Source organism: Palaemon carinicauda, chromosome 1 (assembly GCF_036898095.1).
Source record: "Palaemon carinicauda isolate YSFRI2023 chromosome 1, ASM3689809v2, whole genome shotgun sequence".
NCBI lineage: Eukaryota > Metazoa > Arthropoda > Malacostraca > Decapoda > Palaemonidae > Palaemon > Palaemon carinicauda.
In genome coordinates this window covers 155,626,026-155,653,124 of record NC_090725.1, presented here as the reverse complement: position 1 = coordinate 155,653,124, position 27,099 = coordinate 155,626,026, and the positions used below count along the sequence as shown (strand labels likewise).

General features: G+C 37.0%; 1 protein-coding gene and 1 long non-coding RNA gene across 2 annotated transcripts in view; both read left to right on the top strand.

Moving 5' to 3' along the window:
• Positions 1–8,955, top strand: part of LOC137652489 (uncharacterized) — a 106,158-nt gene extending 97,203 nt beyond the window's left edge. The window contains exon 4 of the long non-coding RNA XR_011046324.1: positions 8,614–8,955. This is a non-coding gene — a long non-coding RNA (uncharacterized lncRNA). The remainder of the gene's footprint in view (positions 1–8,613) is intronic.
• A 54-nt stretch (positions 8,956–9,009) lies between these two features.
• Positions 9,010–10,551, top strand: PIG-M (Phosphatidylinositol glycan anchor biosynthesis class M). The gene has a single exon (XM_068385919.1). It carries the CDS (start codon positions 9,225–9,227, stop codon positions 10,458–10,460), a length of 1,236 nt encoding a protein of 411 aa, XP_068242020.1. The 5' UTR covers positions 9,010–9,224; the 3' UTR covers positions 10,461–10,551.
• Positions 10,552–27,099: the final 16,548 nt, after the last annotated feature.

The window sequence follows — 27,099 nt, the reverse complement described above, 5'->3', positions numbered from 1 at the left end:
GGACATTGCATGTACACTTCCTTAAACCTAGATGTTCGAGCCCCCTTTTCTTTAGGGAATTCCCCGATTGGAGGAATTTCCTTAAGACTGAGGAGAAGTAACAGCATTGGCTAACAGGGGATACACGGCTATGTGTCTCCCACTATCTCTTTTAGCTTTCTGTCCTAAGCTATTTTGTCAAAAGACAATTTTGCAAATTGCTTATCGATACGATAATCAATTGAATACTCCTTTCTGTTCTCCCTTCCTTACAGGAGGGACACCAGATGATGCATTGCAGTCTTCTGCAGTTATAAAGATTAGTATTTTCACGGACATAATATATGCAGGTTCCCCCAGCAATATTATTTCCAAAATCCCCAATCTACAAGACGGCAGTCTAGAGCTGTCGAACTGTGGTTGGTTCGAAAAGTTATCGAAAGTTATCTCTTAAATGCGGTTCAACTGCGAACTCGTAAAATACGAAAACTCTACGGGAATTGGACTGAAAAATCCACTTTCTCATTACTAAAAATGCCGATTTAGTGCTCCTTTTTAAGGTTTTTTAAGGTCTAAACAGCGCCTCCCAACCCTGCCTCTCAAGTTGAGGTTGCAGACACTAACGGCATTGGTGAGTCTAAGCGGGACTCGAACCCCCGACTGACAAACACCGGGCAGAGACTCCACATTCAAGCCACACCTTGTAGTGAAATCAACGACAGCAGTCATTGTTTCACTGTCACATCTGACTCCGCCGCCAAGAGCCGGCAGTGTGTGTGCCCTTGGTCACCACCCAGTCAATAGCTGAGTTGGTATACCTTCAATCGACAGCCCGCCGATTACCGGCGGTCTGCCGACAGCCCGAGGAGTCTCCTCTGGTTCAGAGATCCGCTGACTATGCGTATAGTTTTCACCACTACCCAGTCACATTGAATACTGGCTAGGATGGTGTGACGTCTGTCAACGACCCGCTGACAGCCGACAAGTCACTGATATGTCGAAGACCTGCTAGCCATATCGGTACTGAAGTACTCTGCCAGTTAACTTACCCCCAAGCACTAGCCTTGACGGTAACATGCCAGTTGTATAGGGGTATACAATATCCTGTACACCTGCAGTTTAGGACCATATCGCAGACAGAAATCCTTGGTACATAACCATACAATAGAATGGTTTTCCAGTACGTTGTGCTTCTAAGCACAACCCCTTGCTGAGACCTACCTGATTTGGGGGATCCACTTCCCCCCCCCCCTTTTTTTCCTTACGCTGGTGCTTCATCAGCCTCTTGATTCTCATTATTAATTCCCCGGATGTAGGGCGCTACTCTAGCCTTATGGATTAGAATCTTCCATCGGCCTCTTCTTGAAAGGGGATGCCCTAGAATCAATAATTAGGAAAACCGCAGCAGTTGGCTGGAAGGATTTACACGTCTGTGTCTCTCCTCTTTTCCAGCGTACTTATCCTAAGCTTTATACAATAGAAAGGAATCTTCTATTACAGTGAAACACTGAAAAGCTGATATAGGCAAACAGTCAGGTATGGCCTGAAAGGAGAACGGAAGGGTTTCTTAGTTCTCCCTTGGATGTTAAACAGCATCCCACAGTTACAATGACCGTTGTTCCACAGACAGTCTGATTTATACACCTTCGGATCAAGCGAAGCAAACAGACGCTTCTGGTAAGAGGGAAGTTCCTCCTGGATCGCCGGACCTTCGATCACTGGAGTCCAAGGCCTGACCAAGATGAGACTAGAATGGAAATGGACATACCTCTACCATCCTTTCCTCAACTCTTCTTATATTCAAATTCCCCCTAGAAGAGTATACCTTAAAGCTCTAGAGCATACTAGCGGTGAGGAAAGTAGAGTCCATCGATTTCCAATGAAGGCAGTTTAGTGTTCACATGAAAGACTCAAGAAATCTCTGAGTCATTCTGGACTTGGCGCCACGCAACAAGTTCCAATAAAACAGCAAGTTCAGAATGATAATCCTTCTGAACATAAGGACCCTATTCAGTAAGGGGTGTTGACAATCTAGCCAGCCCTGGAAGATGTCTATCAACAACCTCCAGTCAGTCACCCCCTCCCCTCCTACCTAGGATCCAAGTTACGGAAGATAACATATATCCTGGACGAGATTCTCGTCGGACTAGTTTCAGTCCTAGGATCCTTACGGAATTAGCAGACACAGTCAAGCGAAACCAAGCCTAGAAAGAGTTCAGGCAACGATGGCCCTGGACGACAGGCTGGGGTGGGCAGCACCCTAAATGACTGTCTATGAGCATCCATGGAGATGATCCGGCCCTGGAACATTGAGGATGCAAATAATAGAATCTCGATTCTCTCCAGCTCAGGGGCTTCAATGTTTTAAAAAATCATTGAAACCTGTAGTCACCCTAACGCCCCCTTTTTCCCCTGGGGATGTAAAAGGAGATCGCAAGGTCTGTCAAGAGACTATGGTAATCAGTCAGGATTCCATAACGCTAACAGGGAGGAGTTTCGAACTCTCTCCAGTTCACAATGATGACAGACCCAGTGCTATGTGCACAACTATAAGATGCGCTAAGAGGCTGGAGAATATACGCATCAAACGCTCGAAGAGATCTAATAGGACCAATGATGGTCATTCCCTCTCCGCTTACCCTACAATGACCAAGGGCCACGGACCCGTAGGCCATTGTAGCCCTGTAATGGATGGATAAACTCTCTCCACACAGATCGGACCTCCTTAGGTTGATCTGGGGCATCGAAGCGATAATGAGGCGTCGAAACTGTCGAGGATAAGGGACGTCTCATTTCATTAGGGAATGCTAGCCATCCCTTCCTTAAGGGAATGGCGCCTATCAGCAGCTCGTTTATATATGATCCGCAAGGTGACAGCGGATGCTCTTCTCGGGTTCCACCCAACAGAGTTGGAATGGTACACGGACGCAGACCCATTCCCTCCCAGAAAGGGACAAGTCCCCGAGCTGCAGTTCGTTCTCTTCATCATGAGCGTTATCAAGATACTATCTCGTTATTTAGTCCCATACGAGGACCCTCTAATGGAGGTAACAGACATCATGTCTCTACATTAGAAGTGATGGACTTAGAATTCCTATTCAGCCCATCAAAATTTCCTCCAGAAGGCCCTCTACATGCTGAGACCCTTCCAAGGAAGAGGGGCTCTATTGGCTCCCAGAAAGCCCAAGAACATCCCGTTCCCTGTAATGAAGGAACTGAGGCTGAGGCTAGTCCTAGTTATGCACCTAGGATTATCCAGGAGGTTCAGAAGTTTTCTGCCTTCGATTTATCACAGTACACCTGATCCCTTCATTTTACGAATTCCTTGCCCTTAACGGTTAGGAAAAAGACTGGGATCTTAAAGGCAAAATAGAATTCCTAGAAGAATACAAGTCTAGTCAACGAGAAGACAATACGAGTCTTCTTGGGAAAGTAAATTGTTTTGTAAAGCAAAAGGGCCCGAAAACAATCTCATGATCTTCTGCCTGTCCTTCTCTATCCACCCCTATATTCAGGGTCTGGCGGCCGACAGCACGTTGGCCTTTGAGGAAGGAGGCAGTGTATCCTTGAATACTATGAGAACGCTAGTTCTTCGGCCTTGTCTCCATATAAACCCTTGAGTAAGCACCAAGGGTATGGCTGACTTTGCGAGAGAGGTCACTTAATGGGATCTTTGGATCCATGGACCATTATCTCTGTGCAAGTCAGCCCCGACTAGACCTCTTCTATATGCCCTTTAAATGGATCTAACGATTGGAATCTCTGATAAATTTCCGATAACATGTGCAGGCTTAGGCCCGCAACGCCACTAAAGCCTGTCTAGTGGTCTTTGGACAAGGTCCTACATTATGCCTCACCTGTGAACAATGAGGATTGTTCCCTCAACCATCTAACCTAAAAGGTTATTTTTTCGGTTCGCTATAGCCTCTGGGACTAGAGTTAGTGAAATAGTGGCCCTATCCTGAGGGCCACATTAAGTGGGAGATCTGCATCTCTTTCTGATCTAACCTTTCTCATTAAAGACGTCCTACCTACTAAGAGGTGGGGCTCCTGGAGAATCTGCCCTCTGAAGGAAGATGTCTCTCTAGGTCTGCTAGAGCGTCTAAGGTCTATCTTCATAGAACTTCAGACTTCAGGAGGAACAGCTCTTTACAGGAGAAAACTTTGGATCAAACTATCCCCACAACTGAGGGCGAAGCTCACCTACCCTTTTCGCGGAGCGGATCCTGACAGTACTCTTGCAGATAAAAGATCCGAGGAAAGTTGCTTCATCACTGAACCTTTCAGAGTGTGGACTTCAGCCTCTTCATTCACCTACTGATCGGAGGTTGTCCAATGCGTCTTACAGACACTATACTAAGCAAATCTATGGATTGAAGCATTATGTGGTGGCGGAAGGTGCTATTTGGACCCTGTCGTCTAGCTCTGCGATGAACAGTAAATTGATTGGGACTATCAATTAAAAGGAGAAGGGGTCAGCAATTTTCGTGTGACCTCCCTTTGAATAAGTGTTGCCAAGGTAACACTAAATCTGTTCAGAATCTCAGGTGTGAAATTATACGGATACCACTAGTGCCGTGTGTACATAGTACACAGTGTTGTTAGACTACTTCATGTACAGAAATTATAAAGAAAAGTCTTGTTAAAAGAGCTTTTCTTCAGTTTGAGAGTGGCACTCATCATTTCCCCCTTTCAAAAAAGGGAACATTAATTTCTGCGTATGTCTCGTATAATTTCCTTATCGTGCTACATTCATTTAGCATGTAGTCATTTATTAGGAATAAATGTCTATTAAAATGCAGTTGCGTCCTAATTCGCCCAACAATTGCATGTTTTTAAATACCAGAGTTCCTTAACTTACTCATGTAAGTATTTCTCATATCATTGTATGCTTACATTCAATGGATGGGGACACTGATATTGGTTCCGCAATATATACAATCCTTGAGACTGTTTGTATTCTCAGTGTATACTTATGTTTGTTCATACAATATATGCTACCTTGAGGCCCTTTTCCTACGTCTAAAAATGACTCTTCCCTGCAGGGGGCAGGAAGCGCTAACATTGTTTTGCTTAGTGATGATGACGGATAACGGTAACGTCCTTTGTCTCAATTGGCCCCTTTGGCCGTGGAAATATTGCCCCAAGGTTAAGGCACTAACACAAAACCACAGATACACTAATTCTCTGGTATGCTTCCATTAGGACGTCATGGCTTGAGCCAAAAAAACGGATTTTGAGCGAAGCGAAAAATCTATTTTTGGGTGAGATGGCCATGACGTCCTAATGGACCCAGCCTTCTTTTCTATGAGAAGATCTTCTCGGTTTCCCCCCCTGATCTACTGTATCTGTAGCACCTTGCTCAACGCTACAAGGAATGACCGCCAGAGGGAGTTGGCGCGGTTTTGATACGATTGTAGTAGGGGAACCAGGGTAATCTTTGTTGCGGTTACCCTTCTATTCTGCCACGTTTTCCCCCTAAAGCCTAGAGGCGTAAAGGCTATTCGGGGTGCAGATTGCCATGTGGCGTGTCAAGAATACGTCCCCTGATGATATACGATACCCTTGAGAGTAATCTTAAAGGTACTCGCGCCAGAAGTTAGAATTCTGTGAAACCTTTGGTTTGATTCTCTGGGAATATCACTAGTCATATATACCCTTCGGAAGCTACTAAAGGAACCTTCCATTAGGACGTCATGGCCATCTCACCCAAAAATAGATTTTTCGCTTCGCTCAAAATCCGTTTTTTTAGCGTGGTTAAAGATGCATCATATAAAAAAGCCTTTATTTCGTTAATTTTGGATTTTTAATGATACAACAAAAGCTAGTCTATACAGTAATGGTTTTGCTATTCACCAGTTGTCTTATACAACAGATATGACAAACTTATCAAAATTACTACTAATTTTAGGTTGTGTTATAAGGGGAAATATTTGGTATTTACACCCTTCCTGGTTGTGATTTTAACCTTTTTTAAGTTATTAAAACTTTAAAACGTTTTAAATGTTTTATCTATTTATAAGGAAAATTCAATATTAGAAAAAATACAGTATAGTACTTAGAAAGAAATGAAAATGGGTGGTAAACGCATTTGAATTGGCAAGTTTTAGTTTGCCATAGCCCTAATGGAATTATTCCTGTTTCGAAATATGCGATTTTCCATTCATGCGGGTTCATGTATTGACCAAATTCTCGCATGATTCGGGACCCTACTGTATATATGTATATGTATATGCATATATATATATATATATATATATATATATATATATATATATATATATATATATATATATATATATATATATATATATCATCTGTCATAACTATTTCACGGCAGAACAAAGGCCTCAGACATGTCCCTCCACTGGCATCAGTTTATGGCCTTTTGTACCAGTCTATACTCATAAATTTTCTTAGTTCATCAGTCCATTATCTATTGCTTCTCTTGCTTCTTTTGTGCATTCTCTAGAAACCCATTCTGTTGTTCTTAATGTCCATCTATTATCTGTCATTCTCATTGTATGTCCTGCCCATGTCCATTTCTTTTTTTTTTTTTTTTTTGCACTATATATATTATATATATGTATATATTTATAAATATATATATATATATATATAAAGAAATAAATATATATATATATATATATATATATATATATATATATATATATATATATATATATATATATTATATATATATATATATATATATATATATATATATATATATATATATATATATAGTATATGTTTGTGTGTGTCTGTATGTGTATGTGAGAGAGAAAGAGAGAAAGAAAAATCTGCTTAATATATTACCAATATTCCCAATGATTTTTGGTAGGTCGAAATTCTCTTTGGATGTTACTAGGTCATTCATTTTTTCCTCCTTCATTTTTAGCAAGCTTGAAAATATTAACTTTTGGCCCATTGACATCATTTTCCCTCACATTTAGGTACACAACACTTGAACGGTATTGTACTTCCGAGTGGAAAGCACCGTGGAAACATGTAGCACAGCAGAACAACACTATTGCTCACAAGATTTTATTTCTTTTCAAAGTTAAAAGTTTTTCAGTATATTCTCAAATAGTCATTTAAAATTTACCGTTTTTTATTTATTTTCTATGATTTTAAGTTTTAAAATTCGTCTTATCAGCTACGTGACTTCTCCCGACAAATGACTTGGATAGACTGGTAAAGGTAGGCCAGTTTTCCCTTGTCCTACCTGTGAAACATATCAGGTATTTAAATGTCTATGTGAACAGGCCTTCTAATCTCTAGCCATGCTCTCTATGTCCATATGGGATGTGAAAAGCTCATTTTTATTTTTATTTTTTTGTATTGATGCTATACCTCTCAATGAGTTTTAAAAAGTAAATTTTTCTTGTTATACCTTAAAGTGAGATGAAAAACCATTTTATGTTAGATACTTTACCCCTAAGGGAGATTGAAGGTGAAATTTTAAATATTTAATAGTTTTCCATCTGTCCTTCATGGCTCTGGTTTATTTAGTTTTTTCTCACTATGAAATCTTGCCTTCTTGAGAAAGAAAGATGGAAGTTTTTCTTTAGTTGAAGCAGTAACTTCACTTTTTTCGCTAAATCCATAGATATTGTTCAAGTGTAAAGATGAGCTCTTTCAAATTTGTTTATAAAGTGTTCAAACTTTAAGCTACTCTAGTTTCTATAGGCTCTCCTTCACTTATCCACCTTTTTAAGAGTGTGGAATTCAGGAAGTTGAACCACAGGCTAGATTCATTTAGATAAGCAGAATTTTAGTAATAAAATGTATTTTCTTATTTTTCTAGTGTTTCACATAATACCCTCCTTCCTCACCAGTGATTAGTGATGTCAGAGGTTTTTTATTTTTATTTTGAGTTCGATTTGTAATATGAAATGTACCTAAGGTGGTGATAATTACCTTAGTGTGCCACATACTGGGAAGAAAAGACAATTTGAGTGAAGAAGAGTGAGAATTATTTAAATTTTCTAATGATATTAAAGAGTGAGCTTTGAGGAGGGAAGCAGGGTGTACCACAGATCATACCATACCAAGGCACTTCCCCCAATTTTTGGGGGTAGCCGACATCAAACAAATCTCTTTGATGTCTTACAAATAAGTATTGAAAAACATTTTATTATAAAAATTTAGTTTTTTTTATTCACATATGGCAGTAAATACTGTATGTCATTGGGAAGAATGTGGAATGTTCTCTTTTGGGTTGAGAATACTTTTATTTTTATTTTAAGGAAACTTTATACAGAAGTTTTTAGATTTTATTCATCATTAAAGATAAGATTAGTTTGTATACAGTACAGTATAGAATTCAAATCTTGCCCCTCTTTTTTTGTATTACTAGGTTCTAAGGATTATTTAGAAAAAGATACAATTAAATAAAGTATCTTCAATGGTTTTAGAGAAAGCTCACAAAACTTAGTTATCTTTGTGGTTTAACAAAAAAAAACTATTCCATACTAGGGACTTGAAATTTTAATATGCTGGTTGGGCACCATGCTTCTACTTTTTATATGAAAGCTATTCATCCCTAAGTTTTTTGTGACAGTAATATCTCTTGTTTATTTTTATTATTGATGTATTATGCTTGACATTTTTTTTTCTTTTGAATTCCAGGGTGAGACGAAAGGGAGAAGCTGGTTATCTTTATGGATTAGAAATAATCCTAGGAAGGCTCATCATTTGTTCCTCAGTGCAGGGCTCTTAATATTCTTCAGCCGTCCTTTGTATGATATATTTATTAGGAAAAGTGAATTGCCTACTAATACCTTTGAAGGTGTTAAAAGTAAACAAAGCCATACTTAGAGATTTAAGTATGGAGTCAGTCAAGAAAGCCCAAAATCGTCTTCGGCTGTATCCAAAGTTGATTTTGCAATGTGGACCTGTAGCAACTGAATATGCACGTTGTGTAGCTCTCAGAGAAAACGTTTTGAAAGGTGATTGTTCTCAAGAATTTGAAGCCTTTAAAAAATGTGTTCAAGAGTCTGCAAAAAGATTAAATACGAGGTTGTAGAAACATATACCTTACCAGATGTGGATTGATTAGTGCACGTTGCATTTAAAAAGTAGAGTTGTTTTTATAGAAAGTTACTTGTATCATGAAATAGAAAATTATAATTATGATGGACTCTTCACAACCTGGGTACAGTTTCAAATATTATTGAAAACTAATTGATTGTATTTGGTTTGCTGTATAGTACTGTACAAGTGTTTTTAAATTTTGTGCAATGGCTCTGGGTGTAAGAGGCTCACGATTCGGTTCAACTGAGGCCATTCAGATTCACTTGTTTTTAGGTTTCTTAGTTCGTTTTATGTTTATTGTGTACGGTGAGCACCATGATAAAACTAATGTTTTAAAGTATACAGATGTGGACTACCATGTTTTTACAGATGCTGCATATGAAGTCGCCAATGAGGGCTCCCCATTCAACAGGCACACTTACAGGTATACACCATTTCTGGCGTGGATGCTACTCCCAAATATTTACTTCAATTTTATGTTTGGAAAGCTTCTTTTTTCCTTTTTTGATTGTGTTGCTTCAAAGTTGATGTACCAATTGCTTTTGCGCGATGGTCAGAGCAAAGCAACAGCAGTCAAATGTTCATTCTTATGGTTATACAATCCTTTGGTTATTGGAGTTTCAACTCGAGGAAGTGCCGAGGCCGTCATGGCTGTATTAGTTCTGTTGACTTTGTACATGCTAAGATTACGTCTCACTCTTTTGTCAGGATTTTTTTTGGGCTTGTCAGTCCATTTCAAGCTATACTCGGTGATTTACACCCTTCCCATGTATTTGTCATTAACTAGTCATCATCATCAGGATTCTGTTTGGAGGCAATTTCTTCCCAACTATGGTAAGGCAAGATTAGCAATAGGTGCAATGATTTCATTCTTTGGTATGACAGGGTTGGGTTTTTTCTTGTATGGAGAACAGTACATAGAAGAAGCTTTCTTGTATCACCTTTCTAGGACTGATACCAGGCATAATTTTTCTATATATTTTTATCTCTTATACATTGGATCTGATTTTCATATCCCTGGACTAAGCATAGCAACATTTGGTCCCCAGCTACTTTTAGTTATTGCTCTTGGTTACAAATTCAGCAATCGATTAGATGTTCCATTTGCCATTTTTACACAGACTGTGGTGTTTGTAACATTTAACAAAGTTGTAACATCTCAATATTTTTTATGGTATTTAGTTCTTTTACCAGTAATAGCTCCACGCCTAGCTATGACATGGCAGAAGGGAGTTTTGCTAACTATCTTGTGGGTAGCAGCTCAAGTCTCATGGCTTCTCCCAGCTTACCTTCTTGAATTCCATGCCATTAATGCTTTCATACCCATCTGGCTTGAGAGCATAGCTTTCTTTTGCTGCAATGTTGGAATCTTGATGGCTTTTATATCCAGTTATATTGCTATACCAAACATACATCACCAAAACTCCCGTAAAAACAGGTAGCCTTTCAAGAAATAAATGTGTTTGGGAATAGTGCACAATTTGTATACATGTAAATAAATTAATAAATACCAAATAATACTAGACAATAATTTTTGGAGTTTCATTCAAGTCATCACAGAAAAAACATTGTTTCACATGTTGATTACCAATGACTTACAAGATTGTAATTTTTTCTGAGAGTGATATACCTAATAACCATTATTAAGAAGCAATTGGGACCTGAGTTGTTTTGTAAGTTACAATAACATTGAACTTATTTTTAACATTTTTTACTTTGAATTCAATGCTATTTGACCTAGTCGGTAAAAATTTTCTCTCCTCAACTGAGTGTGATAGCAGCGCTGTCGAGAGGGAGAGCCTTTGAATGGATCAACCAGTTGCCACCTTGGCTGCTTACCATGTAAACAAAGCCAATCATTTTTGTTGAATCACACAAGATAACTTGATTTTTGCTTATGTATTTTCTCTCCAATTTTTTACATTTTCTGGGGACTGTACTCATTTTCATTTTGTTTACAATCATGGAGTTATGTCTTCTTGGTATGTAAAACTGTAATTTTGTTGGAAATTGATTATCAATACATAAGTTGTAGGGAAGACCTGCTCTCCTATTGTGTGTTTTGTAGGAGTAAAGTATGCTCTTTGTTGGTTAGGTTTGAGTTAACGAATAGAGACTATATTCTAAATGCCTGTTGAGAGAAGGCTTTTAGCTCAAGGCTCAGCTCTTATTAGTCCCATTTTCCTTACTCCCTTGACTCTCCCTCCCCTTTCATCCCCCAGTTCAGGTTGAAATTCAATAAGTGATTTAAAGTGAATATGGATTTACAAAAGATGGTTTTGAAAAAGTAAAATCTATTAGTATAGTAAAGCTGATTTTAAAAGTTTAGATTTTGGAGTGTGTTGATGCTAGGCTACAGAATTTTCTGGGGTCAAATATTTTTTTTTATTAAAGAACAATTACCTAATAAGTGTGAAGTAATCGGTACTACAAGTATCACATCCTAAAAAAAGAATGCCCTGTAGCCTATTCTGAGCATACATCTATTTCTGAGACTATTGTGTTTCACTGTAGAGTCTGGGGTTGTATTGTCAAAAGTGATTACTCCTTGTAGTATGACTTGCTTTTCTGTGCCTAAAAGTAAGCAAAGAGTTTTAATGTCTTTGTCTGAACCAATAAGGTTTGGGATTATAGTGTTCAATATGGATACAACCACCATTGGTACCAACTCTCATTTGGTATCTGAGAACAAGCAAAAGAGACTTACCACTTCTTTTTGGAAGGGGATGTCATTTCTTCTCGACTATAGCCAGATCTGGACATGTACTGCCACATACAGCAGGTTAGACAATAGGGTCGATGGCTGGACTATCCTATAGAGCTCCAGCTGTCATTGCTATGCTCACTCCATATACTAATGTTGAGTATTGTTATCTAGATACCTATACATTATTCAGGTCCATTGTTGTTAACACTGTCAGACACAGAGCACGCTGCTCCTGTTACAGTGGTCCCATCGTTAGATCAGTTACTTCTACTCAGAATTTATGAGAAGTGTAGTTTCTACTCAATTGGTGATTCCACTTCATCTAAACGAGAAGACTAGAGCAATTTTTGCACTCAAGTCTAGTTCTTTGCAAGTTCCAGAGCAAAAGCAACTTTTTAATTTGGTCAGCAGTCCAGACTTCAAGTTTTTTTTTTTTTCAGTTTTACACCTGAATCAAGACATGTCTGTTCCAACCTTCTCTCCAGTATCACATAAGTTATGATGACTGTACTCATTTCAGGACTTGGCTCTGATAGAAAGGTCATACTATGAATCCTTTCATCATTTTAATTTGGATCATGGTATTTCTGATCTGGCCATTTGAAGAAAGAAGCAAATATTATATAATCTTCCTTTTAACAGGGTGTTGCACAAAACTCTGGAATATCCTAATAACCTGCTTAAAGTACAAAAGTATGTCAGGTCTTCTCTGATCTTGAGTTTCTGATTCTAATTATATACTTAAACGTCTTTTAACTCTTGGTTCTGGCTGTTCCAGTGGATTCTAAGCCTATATCTGTTGATCTTACAAGTCATTTACCCAATTTGCAGCTGAACGTGATGATGCGCAGGGAAAACAGGGAGCCTAATTTCCGCACAAAGTAACTTGCAGCTATTATGCTTCTTTTCCACTGATCTTAGATTTGACAAAACAATCTGGAGTATCTGAAGATAGGTAGGTCTTGTCTTCTTAAAGTGGCTAAAGCTCATTTAGAGAGTTTGGAGAGAGCATTACAGATAAATTTCTATGCTATATTTATTTTATTATTTAGCATCCTCAGCCCAGAAGTATGAGAACTGTATTGAAGGGACTGCTCGAATTTGTAGATTGTCTAGGTAAGACTATTTCGTACTCTGATGTAAAGATTGAAAGTTTATGACAATGTAATTCATAAGAAAAGGGAACATCTATGAACTTGTAATGTGAAATTATTTGAATTATCAAAATGATATTTTAATGATCCATCTTTTAGAACATTTCCAGTACAAGTAGCTTCCTTGGTTTCAGCTAATTGTCACGTTTCGTTGATCGGTCTGGCATTTGGCCTAAACTTTAACACTAACTAAAAATTCATATTAATCTAGGCTATCAGACCCACTAAATCTTTGCCCTTTAAACAAGCCTCCAAGGCTGGGCACTTGTGGTTACTCCCTTGGTGTTCACAATTTTACTCTAGAGGCTTACAGAGTAACTAGGGTCTCCAGTATACCCATTCCAATCGAAGCTGACCATTGAGTGGTGGCTTTTCTCATAATACTTAGTGGAGGAATCCTCTTCTTTCAATCCTTTTCCTTTGCAAGTCTTAAAACAAGCACACCAGAAGTTAAGCTAGAATAAACACATGGGAGGAAGATTTGCTTTTAAGACCGAGGGAGTAGAGATCAAAGGTTGGCTTCTCTACTTCTACAACAGTGTACTTATTTTCATTCCCTACTCTATTTAATCCTTCCTGTATATGGATTATTTACATATATTTTATATCATTCTTTGTATTAATGGATAAAGTAAATACTGCTGTATAGATGTTGGCATTATACGCAGCACCTTTTATTACACTTATCTTTTAAAGGAAAACAAAAACAGTTGTTTATTTATTTATCTATTTTTTAACAATACATAAATAAATTCTTGGTAGAGAAACATTTGCTTTCTGGCGGATCTTTGTTGTCATCAGAGGAGTCCATATCAATGACAAATGAGTTAAGGAATTTATCTATGGCAATATCCTTCTTTGCATCTTCATGTTGCAAAGTCTTGGCATGTCTTGCAGCTTTGCTCTAATAGTTATTGTTATTCTATCCAGTGATTCCTGTAGTAGTACCAGTATCTTCAAGTCTTTCATAATGAAATTATTTTTTCTTGCTACATAGTTTTTCACTTACCCCATATAAATTCAATAAGGTTTTATTGACAGTAATACGGCAGTAGACGAATCATTTTATGGTCGTACTCTGCTGCAATCTTGTCAATGACATACTTATATTCAGTGTTGTGTGTGTGCTTTTTAACCATTTTAACAGTTCTCTTTTAGAAAGTGTTCTTTTGGACTCTCCCCATCTGTGCTAAACCATTCTGTCCCCATTTCTGCTAAACTATTCTGTGATGGTAGCGTTTTTAGATGACAATGTCTGCGGATTGTCTACCTTCACAGAGTGATATAAGCGTTATCCATGACTAAAACAGATGATGCGGGACTAGTAGGGAACAGTTGCGTAGGTAACTACTATTTAAACACAATGCCGTTCATCTGGTGATGATAAACTCCATCGTTTATAGCAAGGAATATTAATTGTGTATTTGGCACAAAACCTTTTTTAGAACCTGCATGCAAAACAATAAAACGTCCCCCTTTCCCTGTGAGCTGTTTAAGCTTAAGCCTGATACTTTTGAGGAGCTTTTATCTATCCAGCATTTACCGACACTAGTTTAGGTTTACCCAGGTTTCATCTAGGTTTGTAGCTGGACGTTCTTTTTTTTCTTTTTTTTTTTTTGCATATCATTGTAAAGAATTATCTGCAAAGACAGAAAATCATCTTTCTCCATTAAGAACTGTCGACCGTTTACAGTACTTTTGCATAGCGAAAATCAATATTTCTAATCACCTTTCGAAGAGATTCTCAACTTCCAGTAAAATCTAGATTTTTTTTTTTCCATTGCTACCAGCACTTTGTCAAAAGTAGGAATTTCCTTCCGATTATAGAAACCAAGAATTTTTCTTTGCAGAACCTTTTCATCAAAATCATCAAAGTCAGTCACTGGTCTCACATTCCGTCTTTTCATATATTGAAACCCCAGAGGTTCTAATAGATTTTCCTTGACACTTACATGCTTAGTCTGCGAATGTTTTTTTTTCTGACACTTTTGTTGGTTCAGATGCCATTTGGATAGCCTTCGAAACATTAGTTACAGGATCTCTTTGCTGTTTTTCTAAAATGAAATATTTCAGAACATTATAGACTTATTTCCATGGCCTCGGGTGGTTAGTGAAGACGTTTTCGCAAATCACTTAGGTTTTCCATTGTTAATGCAATTAACATTTAGAGTAAGTGGCCTCTAATAAGTGAGTGAGTGCCACAGAGTGTAGACGTGTTTTGTGCAGAGTTCCGTTCAATACTTTCTCTGAGCCGTGTTTTAGCTTTTGTTTCTTGCTTAGAATATCATTGAGAAGATATTAGTTAAACTCATGGAGCGACCAAAGTGAGAAGAAATAGTATATCATGTCTGTCCCTGACCCCATGGGCAGTCTCATATGTGAAACCACAGAGGGAGACTGGAAAAAATGGATAAGAAGTAGTTGCTATAAGTTCTCTCATAAGAGGTGTGTATATCACTATATACACACCTCTTATGATAGAACCTATAGCAACCACTTCCTATCCATTTTTTCCAGTCTCCCTCTGTGGTTTCACATATGAGACTGCCCATGGGGTCAGGGACAGACATGATATACTGATAATGAAGTAAAAAAACCCAAGTGCCCATACTGCATGGATGAAGCCAGAACATCCAAGTTACATATATTAAAATTAAAGGAATCACTGAGTATGTGTGATGATGCCTTGACTGAACAAGACGTGAGAATTGCTGAATTGGAAAAGAAAGTTGTGGACCTTAGCATGCATGCAGCAAATTCCACCCAGACAACAGATCTCACTGAGAAAGTTGATAATCTTGCTATGAATATGGAATCAATTAAGGCAACACTTCAAACATTGATGGACCCAAAATCAGACAAAATTACCTACACACAAAGTTGAGGAAAAAATCTGCTTTTAATTAAATCAACAAATACTGCAACTAAAATTACAGAAAGAAAACAGGTCGAACAGGCACTTGAAAGACATTCCAATACTTAACGCGAGATCAACTTCAAATGGAAATGTTGTTGTAAACTTTGCTAACAAAGCGTTCAGGGAGGAAACAGCAAAAAAGTTTCGAGACATGATTGCCAACACCGAGACGAGAAAAATCAGAAAATCAAAACCAAAAATAATGATAGGCAACGTGTACAATGATGAAGATGTAGTACATGCCTTGATTAAAAAAATCATTACTTGAACCAAATCCAAAACATGGAAGAGAAGATAAAGTGTGATATGAGAGAAAAATGCTGCAGGTGGGACTACCTACTACGTGTTGAAATGTGATACGGAAGGCTATACATGATAATGTTGACAAAGTTATATTGCGATGGGGTACTTATGACATACGTGATGGGTACCACATGATCACCTGCTACCACTATCGGAGGTATGGACATCTTGAAAAAGATTGCATGTTTAAAAATGATGTTAAAGACTGCAATGAAAAGTTTAGAAAACATTATACCAAGGAGTGCAACTCGCAAATACCAAAGTGTATTAACTACACAAAGTTAAACAAACCAAATGACCACATAGATAATTCAAGAAATTGCAAAGCTTTTGACTTTGAATTGAAAAGCCTATCAAAAAATACAGATCATGGATACTAGGGATGTTATAAACTGTGGCTACATAAATATACAATCTGTTGGTGATAAACAAGAAATACTTGCACACACTAGCATTACCTGAAACATGGTTAAATAACTTTGACAAAGCTAAGATCACACACACATACACACACCTTCTTTTACATTCCGAGAGAGGGAAGGTCTGGTGGGGTGGTTATACTCTTTATTCATAAAGGTTACTTAAATCTCAAAATGTTGAAAGGAACTAGTGTAACAAGCTTTGGAAACATAGAAATAAAATTTATGCAAAAAATAAAAAATATCCATTGTAATAGTCTACAAACCTCTGAGAACAAATACTATTATCCATTTCTTTTAGTGATGCATATTTGCACAGACTCGCGGCGGTGCCCTTTTAGCTCGGAAAAGTTTCCTGATCGCTGATTGGTTAGAATTATCTTGTCCAACCAATCAGCGATCCGGAAACTTTTCCGAGCTAAAAGAGCACCCCTGCGAGTCTGTGCAAATATGCATCGCTAAAAGAAATGGACTATAGATGTTGTTTGAAGAATTCAGTGCACCCATTGAGATGAGATGATTATCATGGGGAAAATTTAGCTATTTAATCAATGTAAATATCAACCACAATCGCATTTAATAATGAATTATATATATATATATATATATATATATATATATATATATATATATATATATATATATATATATATATATATCACTAACACTCGTGATTTAATCAATACAAATATCAACCGCAATGGCATTTAGTGCCGAATTTTATCTTGGGGAGTATACATCCACTGGAATTAATTTATTGTAATATATATATATATATATATATATATATATATATATATATATATATATATATATATATATATATATATATATATATATAAAATAGAGCTTTTGATAGCGTATATGTATCCTTTTCTGTTTTGAAAAGGACATTGTACCTAAATACGGGAAACCTTAAATTCTGGAAAGATTTTCAGTGTAAATGAGTTCTCTAGTTGGGTCTTCATCATGCAAAGGTGTGGGTCAAGCTTTCTGTCACTAATCGTGGAATTCTGTACGACAAGATTCCTTGATCTTTTATGTTTTGAAGGAAAAAACGTTCCTTCCACTTCTTTCTGAACCCCTAATTGCGTTAAACCCAGTTCTTTTATTAGAAGTCCAGTCTTTACTGGATAAGGTTGTAAAAAGGGTAACTTTGCTTGTGTTTTACAATTTTGTTGTTGCCTCAAAGCGTCGGGAATGGTTTCCAGTTCTGGTCGTGTCAAAGCTAGATATTTACAGCAAGACCTTATCCACTACGTTCTGAGCACCCCCTTAGTTGGAGAAATCCGCTTACAATAGGAGATATAAACTTTAAAGGATATTTTTTCAATTGTAAATATTCAATTGAAAAATGTAATTGTACTTTGAAAAACAATACAGCAGTGAATTTTATATACAGTACTGTAATAATGACCTTGTAAAAGACATTAAAATCTTATACTGGTATAAGTATTCTCTCTCTCTCTCTCTCTCTCTCTCTCTCTCTCTCTCTCTCTCTCTCTCTCTCTCTCTCTCTCTCTCTCTCTCTCTCTCGTATGAATTTACTTGTTCTCATTTTATCAAGCTTAATTAATTTCATTTTAATAACGTACAAAATTTAAAGAAAAAAATGAGGAAATTATAATTTATATAAAATTTCTGATCATTTCATAACTTATTTTGCTAAAAAAAGAAAGAAAAAAACTGCGTTCGTTTCTGAAAGAAACCATTTTAAAAGTATCAATACTTAATATGTTCATCTTTATATAAATAATGGTACTGTATTCCATGAGCAAATTAAGCTCCACAGTCAAAATGGAGTGAAATATTCTGTTTCAGCAGTTTACTTGTTAAAGTTAATGACGACATCAATATCAAACCTTTACTGACCTCACATTTGACGGCGCTGTTTTATTGTAGATTAAAAAGTTTTGATAAGAGCTGGATATATTCCATGCCCTCTTATTCTGATATATTTGTAGACCTCTTTTTGAGCAGAGCAAATTTTTTGACAAATAAGGAAATAATTGGGAAATTATTTTTAAAAGTAGCGAAATCATTATGAAGAGAGGGGGGGGTTGGATGGGATAGGGAAGTAAGCAATAGCAATGTGTGATTAATTTTGTTCAGTTAACTACGAAAGGATGAACCCTAGCGGGAAACTGGCTATTTAGTAAATACTGGGAAGAAAACTTTTATAGAATTTTAAGCGGTAAATTTATCTATACAAAATCTGTATAAAATAAGATTAATACAGACAGAATGTATTTGGAATAATTGAATAAAAAGACATAAGGAATAGGGAAGAAAAATATTATAAGGATCAATAATAGACGGAAATAAACAGTAAAAGTGATTGAATAATATAGGCGAGAGGCAAATAAAAAAAGGGAATAATGGGAGAAACCTAGAATTAAACAAAATTGATAAATAGAACAAAATAGGAAATACTGAATAAAAGGAAATAGGAATGACAACAAATAAGAAAGGGAATAAGGGTACAAGGAATAAACTATACTGACGTGGAGTAAAAATGTCTGAAGAACCAATATTAAGAGAGAGGGAAATGGAAAGGGAGGAAGACGGTTAGAGGTTCAACGCAGACTTCTGTAGTGTGGTACCATTTAGGAATAGGGCGAAACAGCACATGTCTTTCAATTCTGTCTATAGATATGTTTATACCTTAGTTGCCGTCTGTTTTCACCTATACAATGTGAAGAGAAAAGTTTGTACTGTATATACAAACCACAAGATAAGGCTTTTGAGATGATAATATTCTAGAGGTAAGATGACACATTACCTTTTCTTAATATTAATGATTACTACTAACCTTCCTTTGTGTTACTGTGGGAATTACTATTGAATTCGGGGAAGGGAACTTTAAAATAGAGTGAATTTTAAAAATAAGATTATTTGGTTTGGTACTTATGGAAGAGGCCCTGTTCTTATGTGGTTTATTTTCCTTTTGTGTAGTTATTCTTGCTAAAAAGGGTTGACTTTGCTTACATGAGAAGCAGACAATGCAGGAGTGGTTGGGTCCATACCCTGGCTCTTCCTTTTGATGGATGGGGCAAATTCCTTAGTTGGGGAGAGTGAATTTTTTGTGAAGGTCAATTTTTTACACCAATTAAGGAATATCATTGAATTTCGGGTAATTAAATGGATAAACATTTTTATTCCAAAAAGAGGTTTTTCCTATAAATTTCCCTTCGTAACCACATGGATTGGTTCCTATTCTATACATTATTACAATAAAATTGTACTTGTACTAAAGATGGAAGATTTAAAGCAAACTATATTCCCTGTCAACACATGCAAGTACAGCACATTTGTTTTAATACTGAAAATCCTAATTATTGGTGAAAACAGTTTCTGTATAGTACTGTACAATCAAAATTATTTACGAGCTTGTTTTTAAGACTACTACAGTACAGTCATGCCTTAATGCGGCAAGGGGCCTGAAATCCCATAAAGTTATATTTATGGGTATTTATTAGCAGCTATACAGGAACAAGAACTGTATGGGTCTTGGTTGAAAAGACAAAGCCTCACCTCAAATACAGCTTCATACAAGCTAGAAAATTCAATTTTATGACAACGCCAGTATCAACTTGCTCTCTCTCTCTCTCTCCCTTGTTTATATATTAGAGTATGCAGTATATGTAAAAACAAAAAAATAGTTGAGTTATAAAAGGACTAAAATAATAGGACTAAATACAACACAAAATACCCAATTACATAACAGGGGAGAGTAAGGTGAGACCTAATGTTATGTGAATTTGCAGGGCCTTGTGCGATGATGACTGTCTTTTCAGTCAAGGGCTGTTTTTTATGTAGTGTTCTATAACTGTGACAGCTTTTTGTACATTTTGTACAATGATTAGAAATGCTTTTATCTTTGATTTTACTCTTATTTTTTTCAGTAATACTGTACAAGAAAATTTACTATTATTCTATTTTTTTCAGTAATATATGAAAATAGGAGTTTTGTAGTGTCATTAATGTTGCAGCAATAATTATGGTTTTTTACCATTTGCTCGTGCCTCTGTTTCCTAACCCCCACAAAGTTCAGATTTAGCTTTTCTCAGTTATTCAGTATATTAATCTTGTGAGCTTTGAACATTCTAATCTGCTTCCTAATATAGAGATGCTTATGCATTTATTTTATTCTTTAGAAATATAGAGTAAATAGAAGAGTAGGTGGTATTTTTACCAATAGATTTAGCACAGGCTTTCCATACGAAGCTCATGTTATAATTTAGGGGAGTGACTTTTAGCAGTTAGACCGAGTTTTAACTGCATACTTATATTAGCCAAACAAAATATTTTGTTGTTTTGAAAATCATTTAAGTCCCTCTATGGGAGAGCAATGAATTTGTAGAATGTATATATATATATATATATATATATATATATATATATATATATATATATATATATATATATAGTTAGTAAAAAATATAAGCCCTCCGAAGTAGAAAGCAGCTCAAAACTTTACAATATGTTGATCCATAAAATGAGTTAGCAATGGCTCAACAGTAGCAAAGGCTTTCTGATATTGCTAAAAGTCGGGGTAAGTGAAACATAGTAAGCCGTGTCTCATGTTAGGGTAGTTGGATGTTTTTTAGAAATATTTTGAACCTAATGTGTACATAGACTGGTAAAAAAAGTAATGTAGTTAATAGATGTTAATAAAAATATATGGTGTATTATGTATACCCTGGTAACTTTGTTTATAAAAATCTATCGCATGCCTTTTAATTGGTGTATTTTCTGCTTGTGTCATGGACAGAAAAGTATAGTCTTACATTATTACAGAGAATCTTTTAAAATATTCATATTCTTAAGCATAAACCTATTGGCAAGAAAAAGTGAGAATTGTCCTAGAGTTCAAATAGCCTTCCCAGGTATTCACACCTTTTCACTGCCAAGGTGTCGACAATTGGTAATTGTTTATAGCCATCTCCATTTTGCTTCTAGTTGGTGTCCAGTTAACAGCTGGCTAACAGCTCTGAGATAATTAGCAATTGGAAAGGGTGCTAGATGAGATATTGTAAAGATTGGGAAACAGCAGTATGGATTTATGAGCGGGAGAGGGACTGTGTAGGCCATCGTTATAATAAGGCAGGTACAGGAAAAGAGGCTAGAAGTAAACCAGAAACTTCTCTGTGCTTTTGTTGATTTAAAGAAGGCTTATAATAGCATACCTCGAGAAGTGATGTTTTGGTGCTTCAGGAGGAGGAGTCCCAAAGTTGGTTAAAATGATAGAGATGATGTACTAGAACACAGACAAACGTAATAGCAGCAGTTGGGAAAACAGAGACTCTTGAAGTTAGTGTAGGATTACACCAGGGGTCCGAATCAAGCCTGTTTTTATTTGTGGTCGTGGATGTGTTGAATGAAGAGTTGCAATATGCAGATGATTTGGTAATTACCCCTGAAAAATGATGAAGACTTACAAAGAAGAGAGTGGTGTTCCCCTGCTGTATGGGACCGGAAAAGAAGCCATCAAAGTAAAGTAAGTAAAGAGTGGAAATAAACTTTTGAAAAGGGTGACTAGAGAGTAAAAATGGATAATACGGAAGCTATGGTGAGCACTTAGAAAGTTAGGAACAAGATAGCCATGCATCAAAGTAGAGACTCGTTGATAAAAACAGGCTGAACAATTTATATACTTTAGAACTACTATAAATCAGGAGGGAGGATGTGAGCCTGAAGTTGAAAATAGGATAAAGGCAGCATGTGGAAAGTGGAGGGAAGTAGCAGAAGTGGTATATGATAAGAAAAAGCCAATAAAGCAAAAAGTCAAGATCTAAAGCACAGTTATAAGACCACCGTTAATGTATGGATCGGAAACGTGTGAGACATAAAGAAGCAAAGCTTGAAAGAACAGAGATGAGAATGCTGAGGTGTGTTATGGGAACATCATTGCATGAAAGTTTGGATAATGATGAAATATATAGAATAGTAGGCATAGAAGATTACAAAGGTGATAAGTGTCATGATTGAGATGGTTTGGACACGGGTTGATGATGGAAGGTAGGGAGGAGGGCTTGGGAGGAACCTGTTAGCAGGAGGAGATTCAGAGGGAGGCAGATTTTATTCATTAAAAGGGAAGAGAGACTTGCAGAGCTGGCCCAAATAAATTCTGGAGGTAAAAATACCTATATTAAAGCTGATAATAAAATATAAAATAATTATATAGAAAATATAGGATAACCATAAATTTTTAGATATTAGCTAATAAGATTCAAAATAAATATATAGAAATTATAGGATAAAAATAGTCTTTATATAAAAGTCTGTGGTAAATAGAAATTTAAATCTGATTTATAAACCTATGTTAATATCATAAAAACAAATTTTCTGCCAAAATATAAATGTCTTCTCTATCAAAAAAAAAAATAAATAAATAAATAAATAAAAACAATTGCTAAGATATGTTGTTTGCTTTTAAAAAGGTGTCACACATTGCTTCATGAGGTGTGCACATTAAAAATCCACGAGTCAATTTAGTATGACCTATACGTAACTTTGAGGAAGACAAAGAATTAGATAGCGAGATAAGGTGAAGGATGATATGAAGAGAAGACGATGCCTTTGATAGATGGCATTGGAGAGGGCCCATCAGGCAACCAACCCATTAATGTAGGGATAACGCTGGGACAGAAGATTGGGGTTATCCTACAGACAACAAATTGTACGTTTATTCTGTATTGTTTTTTGTGAATTTCCAGTGGACATGTCATTCTCAAGTTTTGTACAGGTTATTGTAAAATTTGGTTTTGTGGTTGAAAATATGACCCTCATTCTCATTGTGCATTATGTAGAGGTAGGTAGTGTGATTTTATTGAGTATTGATATAAAAGAGAGAATAATACTGTTAAAAGAACTAGGCAAAAAGATCAGACTATAGCAGCGTTTCTAAAGATCAGATTTGCTCACAGTTTCTTCTCTCCATTTCTCATCCTCCTACCCTTACTCTATCACCCATTCCTGTTTCCTCTCCACCTCAAGTTCCCTCCCAGGTTTAAGCTAATACACATCGGGATGTAGATGTGTAAGTAATTGATTGATTTCTTTGAGGTTTTCTGGCATCCTGACATCTAAGGTCATTGACGTTTCTAGGTGATTCAATTGGTGCTATTTAATCAGGTAACTTCCATGGTGCTGCCGATATTTCTTGGCCCCCTACTAGTGAGCATGTCAGCACCCATCTCCTCCTCTGAGGAATCTAGTATTTCAGTAGGCAGTTTTAGGTTACCTTTTAAAGCGACCCTCTCTTTGAGGAAACCTCTTGGAAATATTATTCAATCCTCAAGACTGGCTGTTGCTGCCTCTGTACTGTGTTTTAGAAACTTCTAACCTTACATTTATTATTTTGTAGGTCGGGTTGAGCTGTAAAGTGCATATTCTTGTGTTCATTCTTCTTTTGGCTTCGGTAACCTCCTATTGACTTCACTGTTGATGAGCCCTCACACTGGTTTCTAGCCTCTGCTAGCGTATCATTGGCCACGTTTGATAATAAGCCTTCTCACTCGTTTGGTACTTCCGATGCACCTCCAATCAAGAGATTTTAAGGAATCCCTTGGATTTTAAGGTTGAGACACCCATTTGGGCACTTTTCATGCTGCTTGAGTGTCAATCTCTTACTGCTTCTCTGAGCACTTCCATCATTCTAGCCCCACTATGTACTTTGAGCCTGCTACTGTGAGGGTTTCTAATATTGTTTTAGCTTGATATCCAATCATTCCCCTTCCTCTGTATCTGCTGCTATACAGTACAGTACAGTACCCTTTTTGTAAGCACAAAAGCTTATGGACTCATTTGATCCCCTTCCTTGTCCCAGGAATGATCATCCAAGATTTTCCCTAGTGTTCTTTTGCTCCTTCAGGAGTCCCTCTTGTTGCCTTTGCTGTCCCTCAACCAACTGAGACTTGAGTGTCACAGATACTCCTTTAGCTACTCCGGAGGCTTGTCCTGCTTTTCATGGTCATTCAACCTCTGTTTCCTTTCCTTCAGAAGTAATTAAATCACCTTAGACTGATGAGAAATAAATTCTTCATGTCCTCCCTTGAGTCCTCAAGGATGTGAGAGATATCCCTCTTAATTGGATTTTTGTTCCCATAAGGATAGACTTTGATTCGGACTTGATTTGACTTCAAATTTACACTTACTGTTAAATATGTGCGATTGCTTCTGGCGGTAGATGACCATTCCCACATCTCCTGTTGACATCTAAACCATCTCAGCCCATCATTAAACCAAACTGGGCTAATTCTCTTAATAAGAAATTCAGTAACACCTCAGACAACCTTTGTAACAAATAAGCTATGCAAAATTCCCTTCATTCCTCTTGCTTTTGCCTGTAAAGCCTTATAGAGCTTTCTTCTATGCCAGAGAGGTTCTTCCTTTTCTAAAGTTGCCTAGCAGACTCGACCAGGTCCTCCCTCATTTTGAATTTTGAAGGGGAGTGCAATAAGGAATAGGAAGGCTCCCTGGTATCAGAGAAAGCGATGGAATTGCTAGATCCTAGGCTATGAAAAGCTTGATTGAATCTCCTCTTTTGCAGACTTTATTGCTTGTATTCTGAAACGCCATAAGATATTTGACGACCCGATTGCATCATCACGAAGAAGATCCATAAGCTCCAAGATATTAAGGTTTATTAAGTGTTTTGATCATATGCTTATGGATGGGTAAGTTATGCCATTCAAGAGTATTTGCAAGTCAAAACATGAAGGAGCAGATCTTATTTAGGAAAGTTAGTTACAGAGAGAAGTTTACTTTCATTCTTGATCTACCTTTTGTTCCTTGCTGGAGAAAGCCAGATTGCAGCTCATCAGGGAATATGTTTATGACAAGGCCAGCTAGAGCTTTTTGCTCAGGCTGTAAAGTATTTTCACTCAAAGACTCCTTATCAGTCCAAATGGAATGTGACTCTGACAGACTGTGACAGTCAACCCCAATCCTCGAAGATAAGTCTACCTCGTGCTTGGAGTTTCTTTGCCTGGCAGTGCCTAATGAAAGAAAATATCTCGAAAAATTTACAAAGGTCCAATTTGGCTCTCAAAAATTCAAACTGTGAATTTGAAGGACCTGGTAAATTATCTAGAGGAGGACAAGGCCAAATAAGAGTCATTAAAGATATGGAGAGAGAAATTAGTGCCTGAGAAAAAACAGAACTCATGTCATTAACATGAAAAGTGGAATCATTTATGATGAAAGTGAAGAATAATTCTACATTGATTAAAATAATGCTACTACCTGGGCTACCATCTGACAAATGGGAAGTGTTATGTTTTAAGTCTCTACCTTTTTTTTTCACTTGCACATTTTTAGTCCTACATTTAGCATAATTTAATGTTATTTAATCTAAGAGATCCCTACAAATTACATTTATGCTGAATTATACAATCTCTGCTTTTACAGTCTATGCATATCTCATGGGGGTAAAACTTTGACCCATACATACGAGTCTACACAGTACGTGCCTTATTTCAGAAGACATGTTGAATATTAAAGCAAAAACTAAGTAGAACCACACTTCTGTCAAGAGCATGATAAATGGGCAAAAAAAAAAAATCTATAAATGACAAAACACTATGTATTGAGAGGTCAACTCTGTTTGATAGAGTAAACGAGAGGTTTTCCAGCTTCGCGGTCATGATTGACAATTCTTAGTAGTGGTGGTAGTTAATGATATATAGTAGAGCTAGTCCTAACAATTCACTACTAATCGTCTCATTAATGAGTTTGTCAACCAAAACAGCACTTTTAAAGCTTATAGCCCAATGCATGTTTTTATATAGAAATTTTGTTTTTTCTGATATAGAGCAGACGTTGCAACTAGACTCAGATATTTCTTCAGGTAGTAGGTTAGCTAGGGCCCCAGCCACCCGTTGAGAAACTACCGTTAGAGAATTATTGGATCCCTGTCTAACCAGACAGTAATATATTGGATCCCTCTCAATGGTTGCGGCTTATTTTTTCTTTGCCTACACACACCAAATAGTCTGGCATATTCTTTACCCATTCTCATCTTTCCTCATACTCCTGACATTACTGAGATTACCAAACAATTCTTCTTTGCTCAAGAGGCTAATTACTGTACTGTACTTGTTCAGTGGCTACTTTCCTTTAGGTAAGGGTAGAATAGACTCTTTAGGTATGGTCCCCCGTCCTTGCTGCACGGCGGGGCTCCCCCGTTCCCGCTGGCATGGTGGGACTCCCCATTCCTGCAGGCACGGTGGGGCTCCCCTGTTCCCGCTGGCACGGCGGGCCTCCCCCCTTCCTGCTGGCACGGCGGGCTTATTTTTTCTTTGTCTACACACACACCAAATAGTCTGGCCTATTCTTTACCCATTCTCATCTTTCCTCATACTCCTGACATTACTGAGATTACCAAACAATTCTTCTTTGCTCAAGAGGCTAATTACTGTATTGTACTTGTTCAGTGGCTACTTTCCTTTAGGTAAGGGTGGAATAGACTCTTCAGCTATGGTCCCCCGTTCTTGCTGCACGGCGGGGCTCCCCCGTTCCCGCTGGCATGGTGCGGCTCCCCATTCCTGCAGGCACGGTGGAGCTCACCTGTTCCTG